General features: G+C 39.8%; 1 protein-coding gene across 1 annotated transcript in view; it reads left to right on the top strand.

The window, feature by feature from the left end:
* Positions 1-21,084, top strand: part of Sptlc3 (serine palmitoyltransferase long chain base subunit 3) — a 148,627-nt gene that overhangs the window by 81,911 nt on the left and 45,632 nt on the right. The window contains exons 7-8 of the mRNA XM_063248687.1: positions 803-896; positions 19,382-19,487. Of these exons, the coding sequence (XP_063104757.1) occupies positions 803-896; positions 19,382-19,487 (200 nt within the window). The remainder of the gene's footprint in view (positions 1-802; positions 897-19,381; positions 19,488-21,084) is intronic.

Raw genomic sequence — 21,084 nt, 5'->3', positions numbered from 1 at the left:
AATGTTTCAACAGAAAAGTTAATATACACAAATGTCTACAATATGGAGATATGACAACTTTACTCAGAAAGAAAATACATTATGAATACCAAAATGTAAGAACTTGAAGATTCTGAGTGGCCACAAAAGACAAAAGTTCACCATGACTTACCCCTGCATGTTTGATATATTGGCACAGTTTTGTGATTCACAAATTTTAACATAAAAGAAGAAAAACCACAGACAGTGATTAGTAAGCAGGATATTAGACTGACTTTTGCCATGTAGCCTCAGGCTGTGAACTGGCATCCACACTCTTCAGAATCCAAAATCTCTAAGTGTAAAGCAGGAGTGTTTCTGTTTACATGGGGCCTTAATACAGTGCAGGAGCGTCATAAAGCAAGAACCTGAAATGCTCTGCTGAGACAGACCCTGCCTCCCAGTGTCAATAATTAAAACTACTCCAGCCAATCTAGCATATCTTGAAATTCCCCAGAAATTCCCCAAGTTAAGTTTTCCTCTCAAAGATCAATCTAGCTGATGCTTAACCAAGACTTTAGATGAACTTCTCTAGTGAGAACTATAGTATTTGTAAGGATTCTGGTAAGACTGAATCTCTTAAGACAATTCACATTTCTGCAAGTTAACTGCCATGCATAATTTGACCCACACAGACACCAGTTTTAAACTCCAGGCCTTTTAAAATCAAAGAAGGTGCTAGGAGTCTGTGTTACTCGTTTTAGAACATCTTCGTGTTCCCACGGGTTTTCTTTTCCTTCTTAGATTTATCTCCGTGCATTCTGTGTGCTTGTTTCCTGCACAGGGCTGCCTCATTGTAAGTGATGAACTGAACCACGCCTCTATTATCCTAGGGGCCCGACTCTCAGGTGCAACCATAAGGACCTTCAAACACAACAGTGAGTAACAGTGTGTTTTTCTAACGGCTCTCGGTTTGCTTCCAGAAGAAGGGAAAGATCTCTGATGAGGCTCTTCCTTGCTCTTCAAACTGGCAACTTGGCCCAATGAAACACAATTATGTTTATATTCACTGCTGGTTTGTTCACCTCTGGTGACCCGGGACAAATGGCTGAAGTGTATTAACCATCCAGATTGCTAAGTGTAACCCAAACACATTAACATCAACTGTTAGTGTTCTTGCAATGTGGCCTCTGAAGACATGATTGATTTCTTAGGCCTGTAATTTATTATCAGAAGTGTGATAACTCTCCCCTTCTTGTAACTCTGCCTTGGGAAAGTCTGAAGACTTTTCATATTATAGTCACACAAAACAGTAGCTTATATATTAGCATGATACCTGCTTTCACTATCCCCACCTACAAAATGTTCAAATACCTGGTCCCCCAAACCATCTCTCTTTATGATTAAAATCTCTCTGGCTCAGATTGGGTGGTTGGGTGATGATGAGAAGAGGAAAGAAGCTATTTCCTCTTTAGAGACCTGACAAAGCAGTATGGGCAGACTTTGGAAGCCCTGGGAAAGGAGTAGGTGACAGCAGACACCTGTGCTCTCTCATCTGGCTCTGCCCCTGACTTGTAAAGGTTTTTTGGAAAGTCTTTCATCTTTATTGCATTCAGTTTTAGCATCTAACTAATAAGGATATTGAACTTAATAGTGGGTAAGAATTTCTTAGTTCAAGGCTCTGATTCTACTGCATTGTTATCAGAGACCTCTTCTCTTTCTATGTGTGTGTATGTGCAAAAATATGTGCACACACACATACACTCTCTTTTCCCTGCTAAACTCCTTTCTCTTCTGCTCTCCCTTCCTGTCCATGTTCCCCTGTCTCTGAGTCTAGGCATGTTTCTCCTCCCTCCATTGTGGAAACAAGGACAGAAGCAAGGAAAACAACATTGATAGAGCACAGGAATCGTCCAATTCTGTTTTGCCCATCTAATAGTCTAAAGGACAATCATCCTAACAGGGAGAAGAGAAAATGGACATGTGAATCCCCCTCTTTTCTGACGTGTAGAGTTGTTCAAATGAAAACTCGCCTGCTCTCAAACTCTTAGATGAGTTTGGCTATGCCTTCCTGAAGCCCTATTAGCCTCTTTCTGAAAAGAAACGCTCTGGAGTAAAGTTCAGGGTCTGGTCCACCAGAAGAACCAGATTGTGCATCTTTATATCCAGTCTGCAATATCCAGTCCAGTTTAACTAAAAATATACTGACCACACTTACTACCTTTTCAATAAATAACCTTGACTTTAGTCTATGGTAAGCCAAGTTACATTACTTCAGTTATACTTAATTCATCATTGATTATCAATTATCATAGGCTCAAATTATTTTGGCAATGTTGGCAGTGTTTTTGGAATACATATCTTTTAGGCCTTGAAGATACACTTATCAAGAAACCAGATCAAACACTTTTGGCGTTAGTACAAGTGTGCTTTGTGTGCTCTTTTGACTCTTTAGCATGGCAGATGATTAGTAATCAAAGCCTCTGTCCACTTAGGGGGAAAAAAGGAAATAATCAACAGTTATTTAACTGTAGATGGTTAAATATAATAATATAATTCCTGTGAAGACACAATCTGAATGTTATCTATAAGAACAAATGAGTGGATCATTTTCTATGTTAAAGTTTCAGCTACTTTTCTCATCACTGAGACAAAAATACCATGGTTAAAAGAGGAAATGTTTATTGAGCTCACAGTTTGTAAAGGTTTCAATCCATATTTCACTTGACTCCAAGGCAAGGTGGCATGGCAGAGGGGCATCTCAGAGAACAGATCATGGTGCTCAAAAGTTAGCAAAAGCAACAAGAGAAGAAAAGACAAGACTTTCTCTCTTTTATATTGTATACAGGCTACCCACCCTGGGGCATATGTAGCAGTCACATCCCTAATCCTAGCCAGAACTATGCCAAACCAATGAGTAGACTGATCTTCTAATCACACATCCTTAATCCCAGCATTAACCTCTAGATTTTTAGCATCTAACTCATAAGGGTAATGAACTTAATAGTGGGTAAGAATTTCTTACCCACCTGGATAAAGCCCTATGACTGCATGACACTTTGGGGGGGGGGACATCTAGACACAAACCATACTAGTTAATGTCTCACATCTTTATTCTGTTCTGCTGAGAACAATGGCCCATCATCCTAGTTGCACAAGAAAGTCATCTGGGGAACATCTTTGATAGATTAATGCCTGTGTTCACATCCAGGCCAGCTACGTTCATATAGCTGAGTTGATTTATTGCTGGTTCCTGCCAGCATGCCTAGGATATGTCACCAGGAATACACCATCATGCTAGCTTCATTCTTCCTCTCACCATTATTTTACAAGACAGTGTCTTAACTATTAGGGAGTTTACAAGCTAGTAGAAAAGACAGTTATGTATGCAGCTGTGTGTGGGGGATCAAAGCAAACAAGGACCATGTTGATGTTGGACAGTGATTAAGGCTGCAAGCTTTGGCCACAATCCCCTTTCATACCCACAAGAATAAAAAAGGAAGTTGACAAACATAAATACCAGCAAGGATATAGAATGACTGGAATTCTGGCCAATTGCTAGCAGAGTATAAAATGGTACAATGCCTTTGGGAACTCTTTAGCAGGTATTATAAAGTCGTTAGCAGGTATTATAAAGCATATCTCTATACTATGACTCACCAACTCTGAACTAAGTATTTACCCTTGAGAAATAAAAGTTATATCCACAAAAAGGCTTGTGTAAGAATTTATAACAGTCTGTTTCATAATAACCAAAAGCTGGAAACAATTTGACTATCAACAGGAAAGTGGAAACACTTTTATTACTTATTCACACATAAAATATTAATCTACAATAGAAAAGAAATTATAGTAATACCATTCAATATAGATGAATCTCAAAAAAATACTTAATGGAATAAACCATACATAGACGAGTATATACATGAGTATAAATTCATTTATAGCCAATTCACAAGAAGTCTGTAGTGATATATATTACAGAAATACTTACATCCGATTGCAGGGGAGGGAATTGGTGAGAAGAGGCATAAAGGAAGTTTCTGAAAAATGATGGAAATATGTGATACCTTGACCAGGAAGAAGGTTATATTCCTACTAAAATTAACTGAACTGTAAATTTAAATTCTGTACATTTCCCTTCATGCAATTTTTGTCTAAAAACTTTCAATCTTAACAAATAGCATACATAAAATGAAAATAATTGATTTACTGTTCTGTAAAAAAAAAATGTACAGTCTTGGATCCAAGCGCTTACATTCTCATTTCACAGCACACCAGCCTGTGCTCCCAGACAGATTACTTAACCTTTTAGATCTCCATTTGTTTGTTTCTGAAATGAGGATGACAACGTACTCAGCTCATGACTTACTGAAAGAAGTATATCAAGTGCTTAGCACACAGCCTGTAAGCAGAAATTACTGAGTCATTTGTAGTTACTGTGCTGTTATTAGTATTCTTCTCCTCATCACTGTCGTATTAATTGTCCCTGAGGAACAGGAAGTAATATTATAAATTAGAAAGCAGAATTCATTTCGCCTCAGGAGTACACGAAATGGATATTTGCAGCCAACATTAAAGAAAGGACTAAGAGAATGTTACACAGAGAAGAAGAACAAGACATTTCAGAGAAATAATGTGGAGTGTAAAGAAAGCAGAGACTTCTTCCAGGATGGCCTGAGTGTGGGGTCCAATCCCTGGAGGAGAGACTGAGAACTGAGATTTGGCTAGGTGTGCGGAGCTCTTAACATGCGCATGCCAGCTTGAGAAGCAGCAAGATGTGCCTGGAAAGCACTACTTCGTGCTCTACGTCCATGAGTGCACGGGCTTGTCTAAAACACCTGTGCTCAGTGGAGACAGAAACAGAGAGAAAGCTTTGAACAAAGTTAAAGCCTTGAGTAACACTGAGGGAAAAAACATACTTAGAGATCATGAAGACTATCCCCAAGGCACTATTCCCTCAGTTTTTCTGTGCTGCATGTGTTATTTTTTGAAATTCAATCCAAATTCAACTACTGACTAGTCTTCCATTGGAGTTCTACAGAGATGGTAGGTTAGATAGACTCAATTAGATTAGATTAGATGATTAGATTGATGATAGATACAGTAGATAGATGATAAACAGTAGAAAGATGACAGATATACATGAAGACATGCAAACTTACACACATCTAACTCAGAGACTAAATACCAGTTTTGTTGATCTTTGGCTTAGCACCTGTTTCCCAGAGTATTAATATTATTAATGTGGTTTATTAATAAAATAATTTCCATTTTACTTATTTCTAAACTACTTTTATTTTTAATCTATGCATAATAGTTTTACATGTTTATAGGCTAAAATATGACATCTATCACCTCAAAACACTTGTCAATCTTCGTGTTGTAAACATTCTACTCAGCTTCAGGCTGTTAGGGTAGCAGTCTTCCAAGATGGCCACCAAAGCATCCCATCTCTCAGTGTTTATGCCTTTGTGGGGTCTCTCCCTACACTCTGTCAGGGTTATTCTGTGAGATCAAAAGAATATGGTTAGATTTCAAAGCCTGTGGCTTCTGCCTTTCTCTTTCCGGCTTGGGTTAATTTCGAGGGTGCTTAGGGACTCTATGAAGATTAATGGTCGCCTCTTACCAACAACCTCAAGAATAGGACATTGCGACTGATCCGTGGCTTCTCTCTAGCCTCCAAATGACTGGCACTCTCAGTCAGCACCTGACTGAAGCCCCACCCCACCCAAGGCTCCCAAAGCGCTGGTCCACAAAACCTACGAGGTAATGAATCTTTATTGGCTTAATCCATTAAGTACCGGGGTAAATCATTACAGGGTAATAAATAACTAACACAGTTTCTCTGGCCATTGTTTCTGGGCACAAGCTGAACATCTAAGCATAAATTCTTATTTTCTCCTCCAAGAAGTGAAGCTGGGTTTGTCTAATGCTTCTGAACTTCTTGAAATGCAGTCTCCTACTCACTGAAGCCTCATTCTCCTCCCTGGAGAATGTGTGAGGAGGCAGCTCAGGTGACTGTTTTGTGGAGTTCTTTAACTTATTTTATTGGTACATTTTAGACATACCTAATAACACTCATCACAGGAAATTTGTATCTGTACATGCTATATTTTTCTTCTTTTTATGCCTTCCTTCCTTCCCTGCCTCCCTTTTTCCTGTCTTTCTTTATAAAAGCTTTGTTTCCAATTTTTTCTTCTATTCTTTTTTCTTGTCCCTTCTTTCCTTTCCCCTTCTCTGCTCTCTTGTTGTTCTTCTTATTTGAACATGTTCTTCCCATTTCTCAATATCTATTATACATTTTTGTCCTTACTTACACAACCCAAGTGCTAATCAGTTAATGAATAGATACAGCCAGCTAATGTGTGTTTTTTAACACAATGGAGTATTACTTGGCCAAAAAGAGGAATAGGCTTGAGACATTTCTAGGTAAATGAATGCATCTTGAAACTATTCTCTTAAGTGAAATAAATCAAATATTATATGGTTTCTCTGGTGTGAGAAATTGAAACTGAAATGAAATTGACTATTGTATCACTAAGGCTAACATATGAAGAAAAGAGCAAATAGATCACTGCCAACATTCCTGTCTCACAGAGTTGTCAAGAATGAGCCTTCTCTGACCACACATTCAGAGTAGATCCCAACAACACAAATTCAGGAATGCTAAAACAAATGTTCTAACAAAAAATAAAATACAATGATTTATAAGAAGCTACACAATAGGAAAAATTCTAAGCAGGATAGTGCAGGACAATTTATTTCAAATATTCAAATAAAAAGAGCCACACAGTGTGTCTTTCTGCTAGTTCCACTGCTCACTGATGGCTCAAGAATACAGAGCAACTCTGTCTGCCCATCCTGACCCAGCCTGTGCCACACTGTGCAAACAAAATACATGTGATTGTATTTTATAATTTGATTATTGGTCTTGCCTTCAAACTCTAATCTTAGGATAATAGTCCCAGTGAAATGACACCCACAGGAGAACACGGTAACTAGACCAGGGAGAAATCAGATCACATCCTTCACAGATAGAAATAAACTAAGGTCATCAGTAAGGAACAGGAAGGCCATTGTGTGTATCCAGATTTGACCCTTGAAAAGGATTAAACATAATTTACATATGATGCAGATCCGAGCACAATGTTATCCTCACACAATCCCAAATTATAAATGTTCCATTAAAAAATAAAATTTTTATATACTGTCCAAATACGTCCATATAAGAGACAAGGTGAGGCTGAGGAAATGGTTCATAATAAAGGATACAGTAGAGCTGTGACAACTAAGTACAAAACTGGGGCCTACACTGAGTTCTCAAAAAATGGGAAAATGCTACAAAATATTCATGGGCAAATTCACAGAGTTGGGAGATGGACAATAGACTAGATCGTATTAGGTAATAGTGTGCTGACGTTAAATATAATGAAGTACGCAATTAGGCAGCTTATAACCTGCCTAATTTTGTATTTTTAATGATTGTACAGAGAGGAATATGTGATAGAGACTATGTGCTGCCCACAAATCCTAAAATATTACTCTGAAACTTTTAAAGAAGCATTTGCTAGCCCCTGCAGCAGTTGCATAGAATACTCCTATTCTTAGGGGAGAATAAGAAATTATTGAGGGGTAACAGTCGTGAGCACACATCTTAGTTTCCCTTCAGGAAAAAAAAATGATAAGCAGACAGATAGATGAAGATAGGATGATATAGTGAATGTTAAATTGGGTAAAGTGTTAATTGGTTAATTAGGATCAGGTATGAGTGTTCTTATGATATTCTTATTCTTGCAGTTTTTAAAAGTTTGAAATTTCTGAAATTGAATTTTGAGAATTAAAGTGTTGTCCTCTAATTTTACAAATCCCTTAAAATATCCAATAATTTATTCTTCACAATATCTGATTTCAAACTACTTACACAGCGGAAGTAACGTAAGCAGAATGGTATTTGCACAAAAAATAGACATGTATATTGGGGAATAAAAGACAGAAACAAACCCACATGATTACAGCCCTCTGATTTAAAAAAAAAAAAAAAGGCCAAAAACATATATTTGAGAAAAGAGAGCCTCTTTAACAAGTGGTGCTGGAAAATGGGTGTCTACTTGTAGAAACTGAAATCAGATCGATCTCTACCTCTTACTGGGCACAAAAATCAATACAAAATAGATCAGAGAACTAGACATAGGACTTGAAACTCTAAAAAAGCTAGAAGACTTTGCATTCTGACACGCAGCCAGGTGGCACTGCCCCTGGGTGGGACAGCATCTACAACAGTGAGTCTACAGCAAGTAAGTTCAGTCCTCCAGTAAGCTCCAAAGTGTGTCCTAGGGTAGACTTGGAGAAGAGAATCATGCCTTTCAACTAAGAGTTGCCAACCAAGCCAAGAATTTGGAGTTTTGTTGCTTTTTTGGTCTTTGTTTTTTTAAGTGGCAAAGAACCAAAATTTTACCTAGCAGCAATTTAAGGCCAAGAGCAGGAAGAACAGAGTGTCTAGTGTTTACCAGTGGGTTCTGAACAATGCCTCTTCTGCAAAATAAGGGTTCGTGGGGTTGAGTAGGTCAAACCTGTAAACATTGCTTAGACTCCTTTGCAAGTCATTACCTTTTAGATTTCCAGTTCTGAACTGGACTCCTCAACTGGATTGTTTAATAAATACAACAGAATTTCCTCAACTCTTAATAATGGTTAGCAGTAGAGAGCCTTTGCTATAATGAGCCTTTTATAAGCACTAATTCATTTTAGCCTCACAACTATACAACAAGGAATTTCCTTTCATTTTCCCATTTTTATAAATGAGGAAAGAGAGGCACCCCAAGGCAAAATTACTTGCTAACAGACATGGAGCTAGCAACAGGTAATTAAGCCCAGGAAGTCTGACTCTTCAACAAATACTTTGATTCACTATCAAGAGAACCTGAACCAAAACTATTTGCCTAATCTACTTTGTAAGAATCAAAAGCACCAAATTTTCAGAGCACCAAAAATACTTCAAGTAATCTTGTGAAAAAGAGACTCTATAAATAAGACTTTCAGAAACATACTTGTTTTATTTTCCAGCGTTGGCCATTGTCTTTGATTTTTTTCCCCCAAAGGTAAAACAAGGGGCAATCTTCCCTATCCTCATCTTCTTTTATTATCATTCACAGCTATGTAAATTCTTACTGCTAGAATTTCACATTTGAGGTGACTCTTGAAGAACAATACTAGTCCTGTCCAAGAAAAGTAAGGAAAAGGTGATGAACAAGGAAGTAGCTACAGTAAGAAGTAGCAGGCATTCATCACTCATCTCTTCATTCCTGAAACATCTGTTGAGTACCATGGGCAGATGTGAAAATATTTTTGGTAGATAAGGAACCAAAGGTTGTGTTTAAATGCAGCTGAAGGTGGGTTTTGTGGACTCTTGAATAGCAAAGGTAAACCACCAGGAAGCACGTGGAGAAGGAGGTGGACATTCCATCTGGAGGAGGAGAGCAGGCGGAAAGGAGAGCTCCTGTGTGCAGCCCAAGCCCTGACTACCAACTCAGTTGCGCAAGAGGAAGGTGGAAAAGCAGGATAGAAGGAGTAGCACTGTCACCCTGCAGGACACAAAAGAACAACAATGTGCAGCTCTTGTCTTCCAGAAGACATGCTTTGAACTACACCCAACGCACCTTCTCAGAGCTCACACAGGTTTCCTCCTTCCCCAAGATCCTGTGTATCTATGGTTGTACCAGATCTAGGAGCTTTCCTAACCTTACTGGGGCTTTGGATGGAGGGACAACCAGATCACAGGCTCAGATTTGCCACGCACATTTGTTCCCCAAATCTGATTATGATTGTGACACAACCCAGGTATTTAGTAACTCAGTGACCCAATCAACTAAGCTTGCGAAAGACCAGGCCACTAGAATGTGGCCTCTGTGGGGTTTTTTATTTTCATTTTTGTCCTCCTTCCACCCCCGCCAGTGCTTGGCATTGAACCCAGGACTTTCACACTGAGCTGCATTCCCAGCCCTTTTCTATTTTTTCCTTTGAGACAGTCACACTAAATTGCCCAGGTAGGGATTCACCTTTTATTCCTCCTGCCTCAGTCTCCTAGAGTACTGGGATTACAGACCTGTGCCCCCACACCTGGCCCATGCTTTCATTTTTGAGAGGTAAATATGCACAACTGCTCTCCCAGCTCAACCTCTCAGTCCCCCACCAAGCAAAGGAAACTTCCTCAGGGAGTCAATTTTTGCAGAGAATAGCATCCAAAGCAATATTTAAGCTCCAGTGTATAGAATGTACAAGAGCAGAATGTGGCATGACTTTACAAAACATTGTAGGATAGCACTGAGTGTGTGCCTTCAAACTGTAAAACTTATTCTTTGAATTTCCATAACTGTGAATCTTCTTATAAATCAATAAGAATGGGTTCGTTTGGGAGAAAGTTTTGTTTTTGTTTTGTTTGTTAATCTTCTGGTATTAGTTTGTTCATCTGAGAAAAGACTAGGAATTGAGTCATTCTTCCCTGCTTCTCAAAAGAGTCAGGAGGATTAAGATAATGCAGGTATAAGTGCTATAATCATGTCATTATCAAAAATCCCTTGCAGATGTTAGCATGTGGCTTTCTGAAACAATAGAATCCCACAAGGCTTACAGAACATCAGTCACCTTCCCTGGTATACGAGTTTGAAACCCACACACCAGCCATTCAGAATATGATATGGAGAAATGGAGGAAATTGTCCATGCTAATATGGGTCCATAATTGTCGATGTATGATACCATCCATTCCTTTCCTCTGTCTGGCTTCTAAGGTTCTAGGGTAGTGAGTCTGTCCTCTGCAGGAGAAATCAAGGACTGATTTTCTCCTGCTCAAGAACTATAGGATATGGATACTGCAGGTTTCATGAAGGCCACCAGAAGCTTCTCTTCATGGAACTCGCCATGAACATTGATGGCACTGGACATGAGGTCCCTACCTTGGAAGACTCTGTGATTCTTCTTGGTTTCATCAGAAAAATCCATGAAATATATCACAACCACTTAGGCAAGCTCTGATTAGTAGATGGCATTGTGATCACATTCATTATGTGTCATTTCTGCTTAAAAATTTATAAATCCCAAATCCTAGGGGTAAATGTGTCCCTCAAACAGCAGTAACTATGTTCAGCCACTCTCTATCCATTCAGTGGCTAACCACCTATGGCTGATTATTTAAAAAGAGAGACTGGGAAACAGCAGACCTGCCCTAGCATGCCTGCCACCATTGGATGCTACCACCATTCTCCCTAACCAGTGCAGGCAGCGAGAAACAGACAGTTAACCAGTACAGGCAGGGAGAAATAGACAGATACACCCTGTGCACCCACAGGCCAGTGCCATTGGAGACTCTTGCTTCCTGCAGGCAGCCAGGCCAGGCTAGGTGAATCAGACAAACATACCGCTATGCACCTGCTGTCACTGAGGGAGTTAGTCACACAGGCTGAGAGAAGAAGCCATCACCATGTACCCATGACCACCGAGGAAGCCTCACTGTAGCCAGGTGGATCTGCAGAAACCCTCCCCATCCCCCGCTGCATCCCCAGGAACCTGGGTTCAGAGAAACCTCGGTGCCTGGCCTATTCCTCTACACTTCAGAGGGGCAGCGAATATGGGAAGTGCCTGGACCCCACAACCAGCTTGTTGGGAGGAATCCAGGAAAATGTCAAGATGAACAAGCAGGAGGGAATCTCAGACCTCTAGCACACAGAGAACAAGACTCAGAGATACAATCATGGAAAAAAATGAAAGTCACACACCTGAAATCTCTGTCAGGATAGCAATTGAAGAAAAGAAACAACTTCTCATAAAAGTAATTAGGAATAATATCTCAGGTAAAAAAAAAAGAAAGCACAAACATAATGAAAATTACTGAGCATATTAAAAAAGGATCATAGGAAAATGATGGAAAATTTGAATGAACAATATAGGAAGGAATTACAATGCATGAAGCAGATTCAAAGAGAAATCTGGAAAACTAAAAACTCCATCAAAAGCTGGCAAAACTGCTTGAAAGAAACTGAAGGCAGATTTTCAGACCTTGAAGACAGGATTGCAACTAGAGATCACAAAAAGAAAGATCTCTTAAAAACAAGGAAGCAGGATAATAATTCAATGGCTACAAGATGATGCAAAGAAAAATAATTTAAGACTGACAGGTGTTAGTGAAAAAGGCAAGGGTCAACACAAATGACATAAAAAGACTACTTACAAAAGTAATAGAATAGTTCTCAAGCATAGGAACAGGACCTGACAGACAGATAGGTGAGGCACATTGAATGCCAATTGGCCATAACCAAAATCAGTCTACACCCAGCCTATAATAATCAAGATGCCAGAAATTCAACACAAGAACAGAATATTAAAAGGCTGTTAGAGAAAGGAAATAGGCCACCTATAAAGGAAAACCCATCAGAGTCATGGCAGACTTCTCAACACAAACCATCAAGTCAAGGAGAGCTTAGAGTGAAGTGTTTCAAATCCTGAAAGAAAACAATTTCCAACCCAGATTGATGTACCCTGAAAAACTGTCTTTCAAAGTTGATGGGAAAAATAAAACACTTCTATGATAAAGAACAACTGAAGGAATTCATGACCACCCAACCAGCCCTGCAGAGAATGCTGAAGGATATTCTAGAGAGAGATAAAGAGGATCACAGTTCCAAAAACAGCAGCAGAGAGGGCAGGCAATTGAATGAAGTGGAAATGGGGGTGCCAACAGTAGGAGGATAGCATGGCAGAGATGAGCCAATGTATTCCAGTTGTTATAGATTAAAAACTGGTGGTCAACTTAACGCCAGCAGAATTAAATCAGCAGGGCACTGAGTGCAGATGTTCCACCTGAGGAAGTTGCCAGCATAAATAGAGATGTGCAGAAGGAGGTGTTGAGGCATTGACACATTGAGGCATTGTGAGTTCTCCTGCATGTTGCTGTTTGAGCCATTGGTTCTCCTGGAGAAGCTCTGGCCCTCACATCAAGCATTGCTTCCTGGCTCTGGAGAGGAAGACATGTGCTGCTTGGTCTTCAGGATAAACTCATCAAGCTGGCTTCCTGGCAGGTACTTGACTGTGCTTGTCATGGGAGGAGCTTGTAGCCTCCATGTTGCTGAGGAAGGCTGTGTGCTTTTCAGGGCAGCGCTAGTCTTTATTATGAGCATGACTTCTCAGCTCTAGCATAGAACTCTCTCAACCTATCAGCATAGACTTTCTAGCTTCCACCACTGACCTTTGAGCCTTCCCGGCATGGGTCCATAAAAGAGACTGGCATGAGTCCTTCTTGTGGGCTCTGGACTCCAGTTGGATTCGTGAGAAGCATTGTCACGAGCTCTGGGTCTTCATCTGAACTCATGCAGGACATTGCTGTGGGATCCAGGCCCTTGGTTGAATATTCTGGGGCTTTAGTGTTGTGGATAGATTTCCTGAACTTCCTTGTATTAACTCTGGGTGACCATCATAAGATAATATTATAAATCCCATGTCCTAATTCTAATTGTTCTCCATACAACCACTTCCTACATCAGTTGTAGCTATTAATGCACATGGCTTCAATTCACCAATAAAAAAAAACCAAGAAGAGTGGATCAAGAAATAAGATCCATCAATATGCTGTATATAAGAAACACATTTAATTCAAAAGAAATTCACAAACCAAAAGTCAAAAGAGAGAAAACAATTGTTGCATGTGACAGGAAACCAGAAACAAGCAGGGATAACTTGCCAATTAACTGCAGAATGGATAAGAAAGATACGGCATTTTCATATAGTGGAAAGCTACCCAGCTACAATGATAATCTTGAGGTTCTTTTAGGTAAATGGATCCAACTTGAGATCATACTCACGGGTAAAATGGCTCAGACTCACATGGGTGAACATCATGTTATCTCCTAGCACAAAAAACTGAAGGAGTCAGGGGGATCCTAATGCACAATAGATATTACGAAAGTGATAAGAGAGGAAAGGGCTAAAATTGTTAATTTCCTATTGTCTTGTTCTGAATTCCTATTATCTTGTATCATTCTCATAGTTTTGTTAGGTTTCGTTTTATTCTGTCTTGGTTTTTTTTTATTTTATTATGTCTGATGATGTGGGCAGCTATTTTGAAGAAAACGAGACATTATGGTAGTCATTGTTGATGTCTTATTATCTCGTTTTAAAAAGAGACTAGTTCTTCTGGTCACATGGGTTTCTTCAACATTTTAGACCCTCAGACTAAAGCGAAGGGAAAACAAGGTCTCCACCTTGGCAATTCCAAACCGGGGAAGCTGCTTTCTGTTTCTTTTGCTGCCATCTAGTGGCTAATGATGAAATATCTCTAAAATAGGCTCGCGACTACTTAAAGAGGGGCCTGTCTGGAACAAAAATAAGCAAGTTATTAAATTATTATTGCAGACAGGAGGCACTCATTCTTTCTAATAATTCCTATTTATCTCTAAAAGTGGAATTCTCTCTTCTCTCTGCGGGTCTACATTCTTTTCCCATGAAGAGGAAATTGATTCTATCATTCAGTATTAACACAAGAGAAAATCTCTGCCCTCCATGGAGAATTATAAAAGCCAATAATGAGCTATGGGCTGAGTACTAAGGATAGACGAGTTACGAGAGATACCAAAGAGAAATTGTACTATATTATTGACCAGGAGGGTTTAAATTGTGTTTTGAGGGATGAGTAGGAATTCTCCACACAGACACACAGGCATACAGGAAAGCCCAAGACTGTGTAGGAGAACACTGAGAAACTGTGTCAGAGGGAGGAGCAGAGGCTAAGGAGAGGTTACCTTTTGAGATCATATTAGGTAAATACTATTGAAAAATGAACACAGGGACCTCAGTGGCACCCAATAATTAGTACTCATATCTCACTTTCAACAGAAGGTAGACGGGCTTAAACATGCCCAGTTGTCTCCCTTCCTCTCCAGGGGCCATTCAAGCACCAGAAGAGCAGCCTAGGCACTTTTTCCATATCACTAAGCACATCTTAACGCCTTCAGCCAACTCTCCCCTTTCTTCCCTCTCCCTCCACCTCTTAACCCCTTCCCATCAGAGAAACATCTATCTCCCTATCTCCTATGATTTTTTGTCTTGTTGTTTCTTTATATTTTGGCTTTTTCACATAGGAGAAACCAGGCGATGTTTCAGCTTGTGTGTCTGACTTATTTCCCTTAACATTGCGGTCACGTTTATGGGTCCTTATAATGGAGTAGTACTCCGCTGTGTGTAACATTTCCCTTATCCACTTACATCTCGATGGACACATGGGCTACTTCCAAGGTTTAGCTATGAACTGTGCTGCGATACACATGGGCAAGCATGGATCACTGTCACATGATGTCTTTAAGTGTTCTGGGAAGATATGTTGAAAACGAATAGCTGGGCCAAATGGAATTTGTAGTTTTAGTTTTCTGAGGAATCTCCATGCTGGCTTCCCTAGTGGTTGTCCGAGTTTGCACTGAAAGCTAACACGGATGTTCTGCAGACACACACCCTTCCTTGTTTCACAGCACCGTGGAGTTGGAGAGGAAGCCACCGTGGCTTTCACCAAAGGCAATAATGAGTAGTCTTTACAAATGGGGATCCCAGAACAAATCCTGGCTGCCATCCATGGTCACAGACCTGTGTTTCCATTTTCTGAACCGCAAACGGAGATTTCTTCTCCAGGAGGTTCCTGTGAGCATTAAAATGGACGAAAATGGGCTCAGTGGGGTGACTGGGACACAAGCAGGGCTCAGTTCTCCAAATGCCCTGTATGAGAAGACTGACTCCTTCGGAGTCTGAGATGGGAGAGTGCCAAGACAGGGGAGGGAGACCCCTGTCAGCAAGGCTGCCGCTCACCCACATTCATTAGTGGCACCTAAGTGAGCTCTCAGGGGTCACCTTATTCTAGGAAGAAAGCGTCAGCCGAAGAGATGCATTCAGTGTAGAATTTCAAGCTCTCCAAGGCAGGAGAGGAAAACCTTACATGACTCTAGGAAACTATGTGCTTTTTTTTTAATTTTATTTAAGGAGAGGAAAAAAAGCAGAAAAGGGGTACAAGTTATACAGAATTTCAGAAAAAATAAACAGTAGGAAATCACTAGTTAATAGATTACATATTGTCATCTTAGAAGTAGTTGTTCAAGTTACAAAATTAAAGCATATAAAGTGGACTTTCAAACAGTGAGATTGCAAACAGTTCTGTTCAGTGATCAAACAAAACTCAGTAATATGGTTATCTATCTTATACACTTAAATATACATGCAGTTATGTCCTTTAGAGCACTTTCTTTTCCTCTGTTTTGTACAATGACAATTACACATTTGGGGTTTTATTACTGCCACGGTTCTTATTACTTTTTTTTTGAAGAAGTGAAACCAAATGTGACATAACAGAACAGAGTCAGTCAAATCAAAAGGATGGACATAATACATAGTGTAAAAACAAAATACAAGGTTGATCAACAATGGTTACCATAATGCCTCTTGCTATCTTAAAAAGAATTGCCTATATCATCAGTTATAATAAAATTGAACAAAACAGTAAAGAATAAAACCAAAACATTGGAGACATTACAGGACTTCAAAAGAAGATAATAGTCAACCAGAATGGGCGTCATAATGAATCTTATTGTCTTCACATTTGTTGCCTATACTTTTGAACTTGGTACTATCAAGCAAAGCAGAATAGGGGAAAATCAGTCAAAACAAGATGGTGAGAGCAATACAGGGTTTCAAATCAAGTTAATAGGAAATCAAAGTGGGTTACCATAATATATCCTGCTATTTTTATTTATTTTCCCTTAATTAGAAAGATAAAAATAAAAAAGTAAATAATTTTAAAAAGGAGGTTGAGATAAAAGAGGGCATAACAACAAAACAGCGCAGGTCAAAACATAACCATTTAAGCAAAATGGTGTTTCACCACAAATATCCTGACATAAAAGTAGTTACCGTAGTGTCTCTTTCCTTGAAATTTTTGAGTATAACTTCATATACTGTGGCACCAAACATATCAAGACTATGTAAAACCATTCAAGAAAATGACAGTATTACAGGGTATTTAGAACCAACTATCAGAAAATGAACAATGGTTTCTGTATAATCCCCTTGTCTATAAATATTTTTGTTTATATTATCACAAGTAATAAAATCCAATAAGATATAACCTGTTAAGACTGATGGAGACAGAAGAATAAAAGCTTGAAGGGACTTCAAGACAAGATGATACTAAATCAGCACTAGCTATTATGATGTCTTGTTTTCTCCAAAATAGCTGTTCCTACCATCCAACTTTCTCTGCCTCATTTCTGTTGAGCTCTTTTTCTGTCATTTGTTGTCAGTTTGTCTTCTTCATTTTGCTTTCTGCTCCATTCATTGTGGCCTCTCTGCCACTGTTTCTGGAATCTTGGTATTTTTCTTTTTTAGACTATCCTACAGTATTCTCTGTAGAGTTGAACTGGTGGTTGCAAATTCCCCTAGTTCCTCTTTATCCAAGAAGCACCTTGTTTTTCCATCAATTTTGAGGGACAATTGTGCAGGATATATCAATCTTGGCTGGAGGTTATTATCTTTCAAAGCTTTATTTCCCCCCACGCTCTTCGTAATTTGATGGTTTGTACTGAGAAGTCTGCTGTAATTCTGATAGGTGTTCCCTTGTAAGTGATCTGTTTCTTGTCTCTGATGGCTTTTAATATTCTGTTCTTATATTGGATTTCTGGAATTTTGATTATTATATCCCTGGGTGTATCTCTGTTTGGGTTGTAGGTGACTGGGGTACTGTATGCCTCATATATCTGAGTATCTTTACCTTTTGCTAAATTAGGGAAATTCTTCTGGATTATTTCCGTGAATAGCTTTTGTCGTTCATTTGTTTGTGTCCCTACTTCTTTTATGTTCTTAATTCTTAAGTTATAGATCCTCTTATCATCTTCTAGCCTTTGTGTTATTGCTGTTTGTTTCCTTGTTATTTTTAACAAGTTTTTCATTTCATGCTCCCACATTGCAAATCTGTCCTCCAGTTCAGATAACCTATCCTTAGTTTATTTCAAGCTGTTATGCCAGTTTTCAATAGAGTTTTTAGTTTCCTGGTAATCTCTTTGAACCTGCTTCACGTATTCTATGTTTTCTCTATTTTCTCCATCAAACAATTCTCCCCTTTTTTTCTGTTTTTCCATTCCACCATCTGTTTTTTCTTGGGTGGTGCTTAGCATTTCTCTAACTATTCTACTTATATCTTGCTTTATTTCATTAAATACGTCACTTTTGAACTCATCTCTGAGGCTCCGGAGATATCGCTTTATGTCTATTGGTGCTGTGTCTGATAGTGCACGTTTTCTGTCCTCATTCTCCTTTGCATTTACCTTTCCTGGATCAGTGTTCTCAGGATTGGGGACTGAGGACCCTTTCTTGTTGCTCCCTCTTCCCATACTTTATGCTCCTTCCATACAAGCGTATATAGGAGGCCCAGTTTTTTTCTTTGTCAGTTACAGTTTGTTTGAATTGCACTGACTAGGTGTTCCTGCCCACTGCAGTGTACTAGGGAGACACAGACCTGTGCAGCCTCTGCTGGGCCCACCCCTCTAGGTCAACTTACTGAAGGCTTCACTGCTAGGGTGCACCACCAGGTGCTGGGACCTGGTTTGGGCTAGCCTACTGGGTCTTAGTCAGCGGCATCACCCAGGCCAAGCGCTCTACACCAATCCCGCTTTAGAGGGGAATATGTGATGAAAGTCACTGCAACATCCTGCTCCGGCTTGCCTGCCCAGTCCCAGAATGTCCTCTTTTGGAGCCTCCTAATCTATGGAAGGGTCCCCGTTTCTCTCACTCACTGCTGGTCATGCAGGGCTCCCCGCCAGTCCCACTCTCAACTCCGTTCACCGATTCCCACTCTCAGAGCTTTCACGAGTCTCTCTTCCTGTTGTGACAATTTGGACGCAGCAGCAGCAGCAGCAGGAAATTCAAATCACAGCTTCCAGAGGGGCAGGTTCCAGCTTCCATGCTGAGATTTTATCTGTTCTGATTATAGCAATGGGATTGCATTTCCAGTTGGTTTCTCTCAGCTTAGTTCATTCCTGGGTCGGCAGGGTATATCTTCCCTTGCTTAGAACTCCTAACACCGCACCATTCCTGGATTCTAAGCTGGGTATCTCAGAGAGCCTCCATAGCTGCTGTTATCTGTCCGCCATGTTCTCCTGGAAGTGAAACTATGTGCTTTTAATGGAATTGATCCCACCTACCTATACAAGCCCAGTTTTTCATCTTGCCAGAGTTATGTTCTACAAGAGAGTAGGCCTCTCCCTTCTCCAGGTATTCTGTAGTTCTTATTTGCTTCTCTGAAAGTTTTGAGTCTGAGTACAAACATAAAGATAAGATGCTTCTTTGTGGAGGAGAAAAAAATATCTCTCATGACTCAATTTCTTTTCTGTTATTATTTAAAGACATGCAATGCCTAGAGAAGCTCCTGAGAGATGCTGTCATCTATGGCCAGCCTCGAACCGGAAGGGCTTGGAGAAAGATTCTCATCCTGGTGGAAGGTGTCTACAGGTATTGAACCAGCTGGAGGCATGTAAACATTCTGATGCCCACACAAGTTGACCAGTGGGGGGAAGGCTGGTCTTTCCCAGGTACATGAAAAAATGAGTCCAACATAAAAATTATGGAGGAACCTAAGTCTACTACTAAAAAGAGTAGCCAAGTCATGGGCATCCCATCTTTGTGATTACTCTGCCCATATGCTCTAGACTTGAAGGCTGGCATGTTTTTAATGCCCTCCCATAAATGTCCTCAGAATGTGTTGCTAACTTGGGTTGATTCTTTACCTTTGGCTGCCTCAGAGTTTCAAAGACCTTTTATGGCTGTGCTATTTTTTTGTCAGAATATTTCTTACCTTTGTGCCTATCGTAAGTGTTCTCATGGGCAGCCCTGATTTGCTAACTGGGCACTTTGCTGGGAAGCACAGCAAGCCACCAACTGCTGCATGAACTTAGCCAATGATTGGCAGCAAAAAACAGAAAGCCTGACTGTGTGCTTCAGAAATTAACTCTGAGTACATTTCTTTCTCCAGAGCTGGGGAGCAGAATAATCTTAGCAACTAGAGATATATTGAAGGTCCAGTTTGCACCCACTACTCCATTTCAAGTTTCACTTTTACCTTGTGGGTGGGGATTGAATTTGTGTGCTGCTCTATCTGAGTTGCTTATCATCACTAAAATGAAAATTGAATCCAAACATGTCTTCTGCTGAGTGCCTTAGCTCATAAACCAAAGAAACGGGATCTGAGAGTGCCCACTCTTCAATCGGTGCTCAAACAATCCTGATGTTAAGGGAAGCAAGGAAGATATTCTTGATGACAAAAGTATAGAAAGTAACAGATATTAAAAAGGAAGGAAGAAAGGGCTATTTAAGCTTCCTAACTGGAGGAGGATGGCTGCAAAAGAAACCTGAGAGCAGATACAGCCTTTCTTTCCCCTAGTCACTCGCATCAGCCCCTAACTGTGTTACATGAGTAGCAAGTAACAGATTAAATGCACCTCCCAGTAGAGGGATGGATTCTCCCAAATTTAAAATAATAATCATGATCATAGTTGGTATCATTTTCATTTTAACTCTACTGCCAATCACCCGACAGCTGGATATCCTCAGTGCTGATGTGGTGCTGCAAAGTGGACCTTTCAAATTTCTAGTACCTGATTTCTCTACTACTTGGTATCCCCTCATATGGTCAGCCCCAACAACACGCACCATGTATGAATATACAGTGAGCGTTAAAAGTTTTGAAAATTTTTTACAGTAAAAAAAAGAAAAATGAAAAAGCTATTGCCAGTGAGCATTAAAAGTTTTGAAAATTTATTACAGTAAAAAAAAAGAAAAAACTATTGCCATTAACCCCACTTGCTCTGGACACACTGATCCCATTATCCCTGCCACTTTTTGGTACAGTTCTGGAAGTCCTTCTTCATGAGTGTCTTTGTGGAACATGATGAAAAATAAGGTGAATGCCATTGTCAGATGCCACCCATTGGAAAAGCAAGCTTATAAAAACATGTGTGACCTCCTCCACGTTTTCCACCAAATCTGGCACCACAGAATTTCTGGCTCCTCCCCAAAGTCAAAATAACTGTGAAAGATAAAGGTTTTTAAT

This window comes from Cavia porcellus, unplaced genomic scaffold (assembly GCF_034190915.1).
Source record: "Cavia porcellus strain 051 isolate PalLab524CR breed Dunkin Hartley unplaced genomic scaffold, mCavPor4.1 scaffold_5, whole genome shotgun sequence".
NCBI classification, from domain to species: domain Eukaryota; kingdom Metazoa; phylum Chordata; class Mammalia; order Rodentia; family Caviidae; genus Cavia; species Cavia porcellus.
This window is presented reverse-complemented; position numbering and strand designations above follow the sequence as displayed.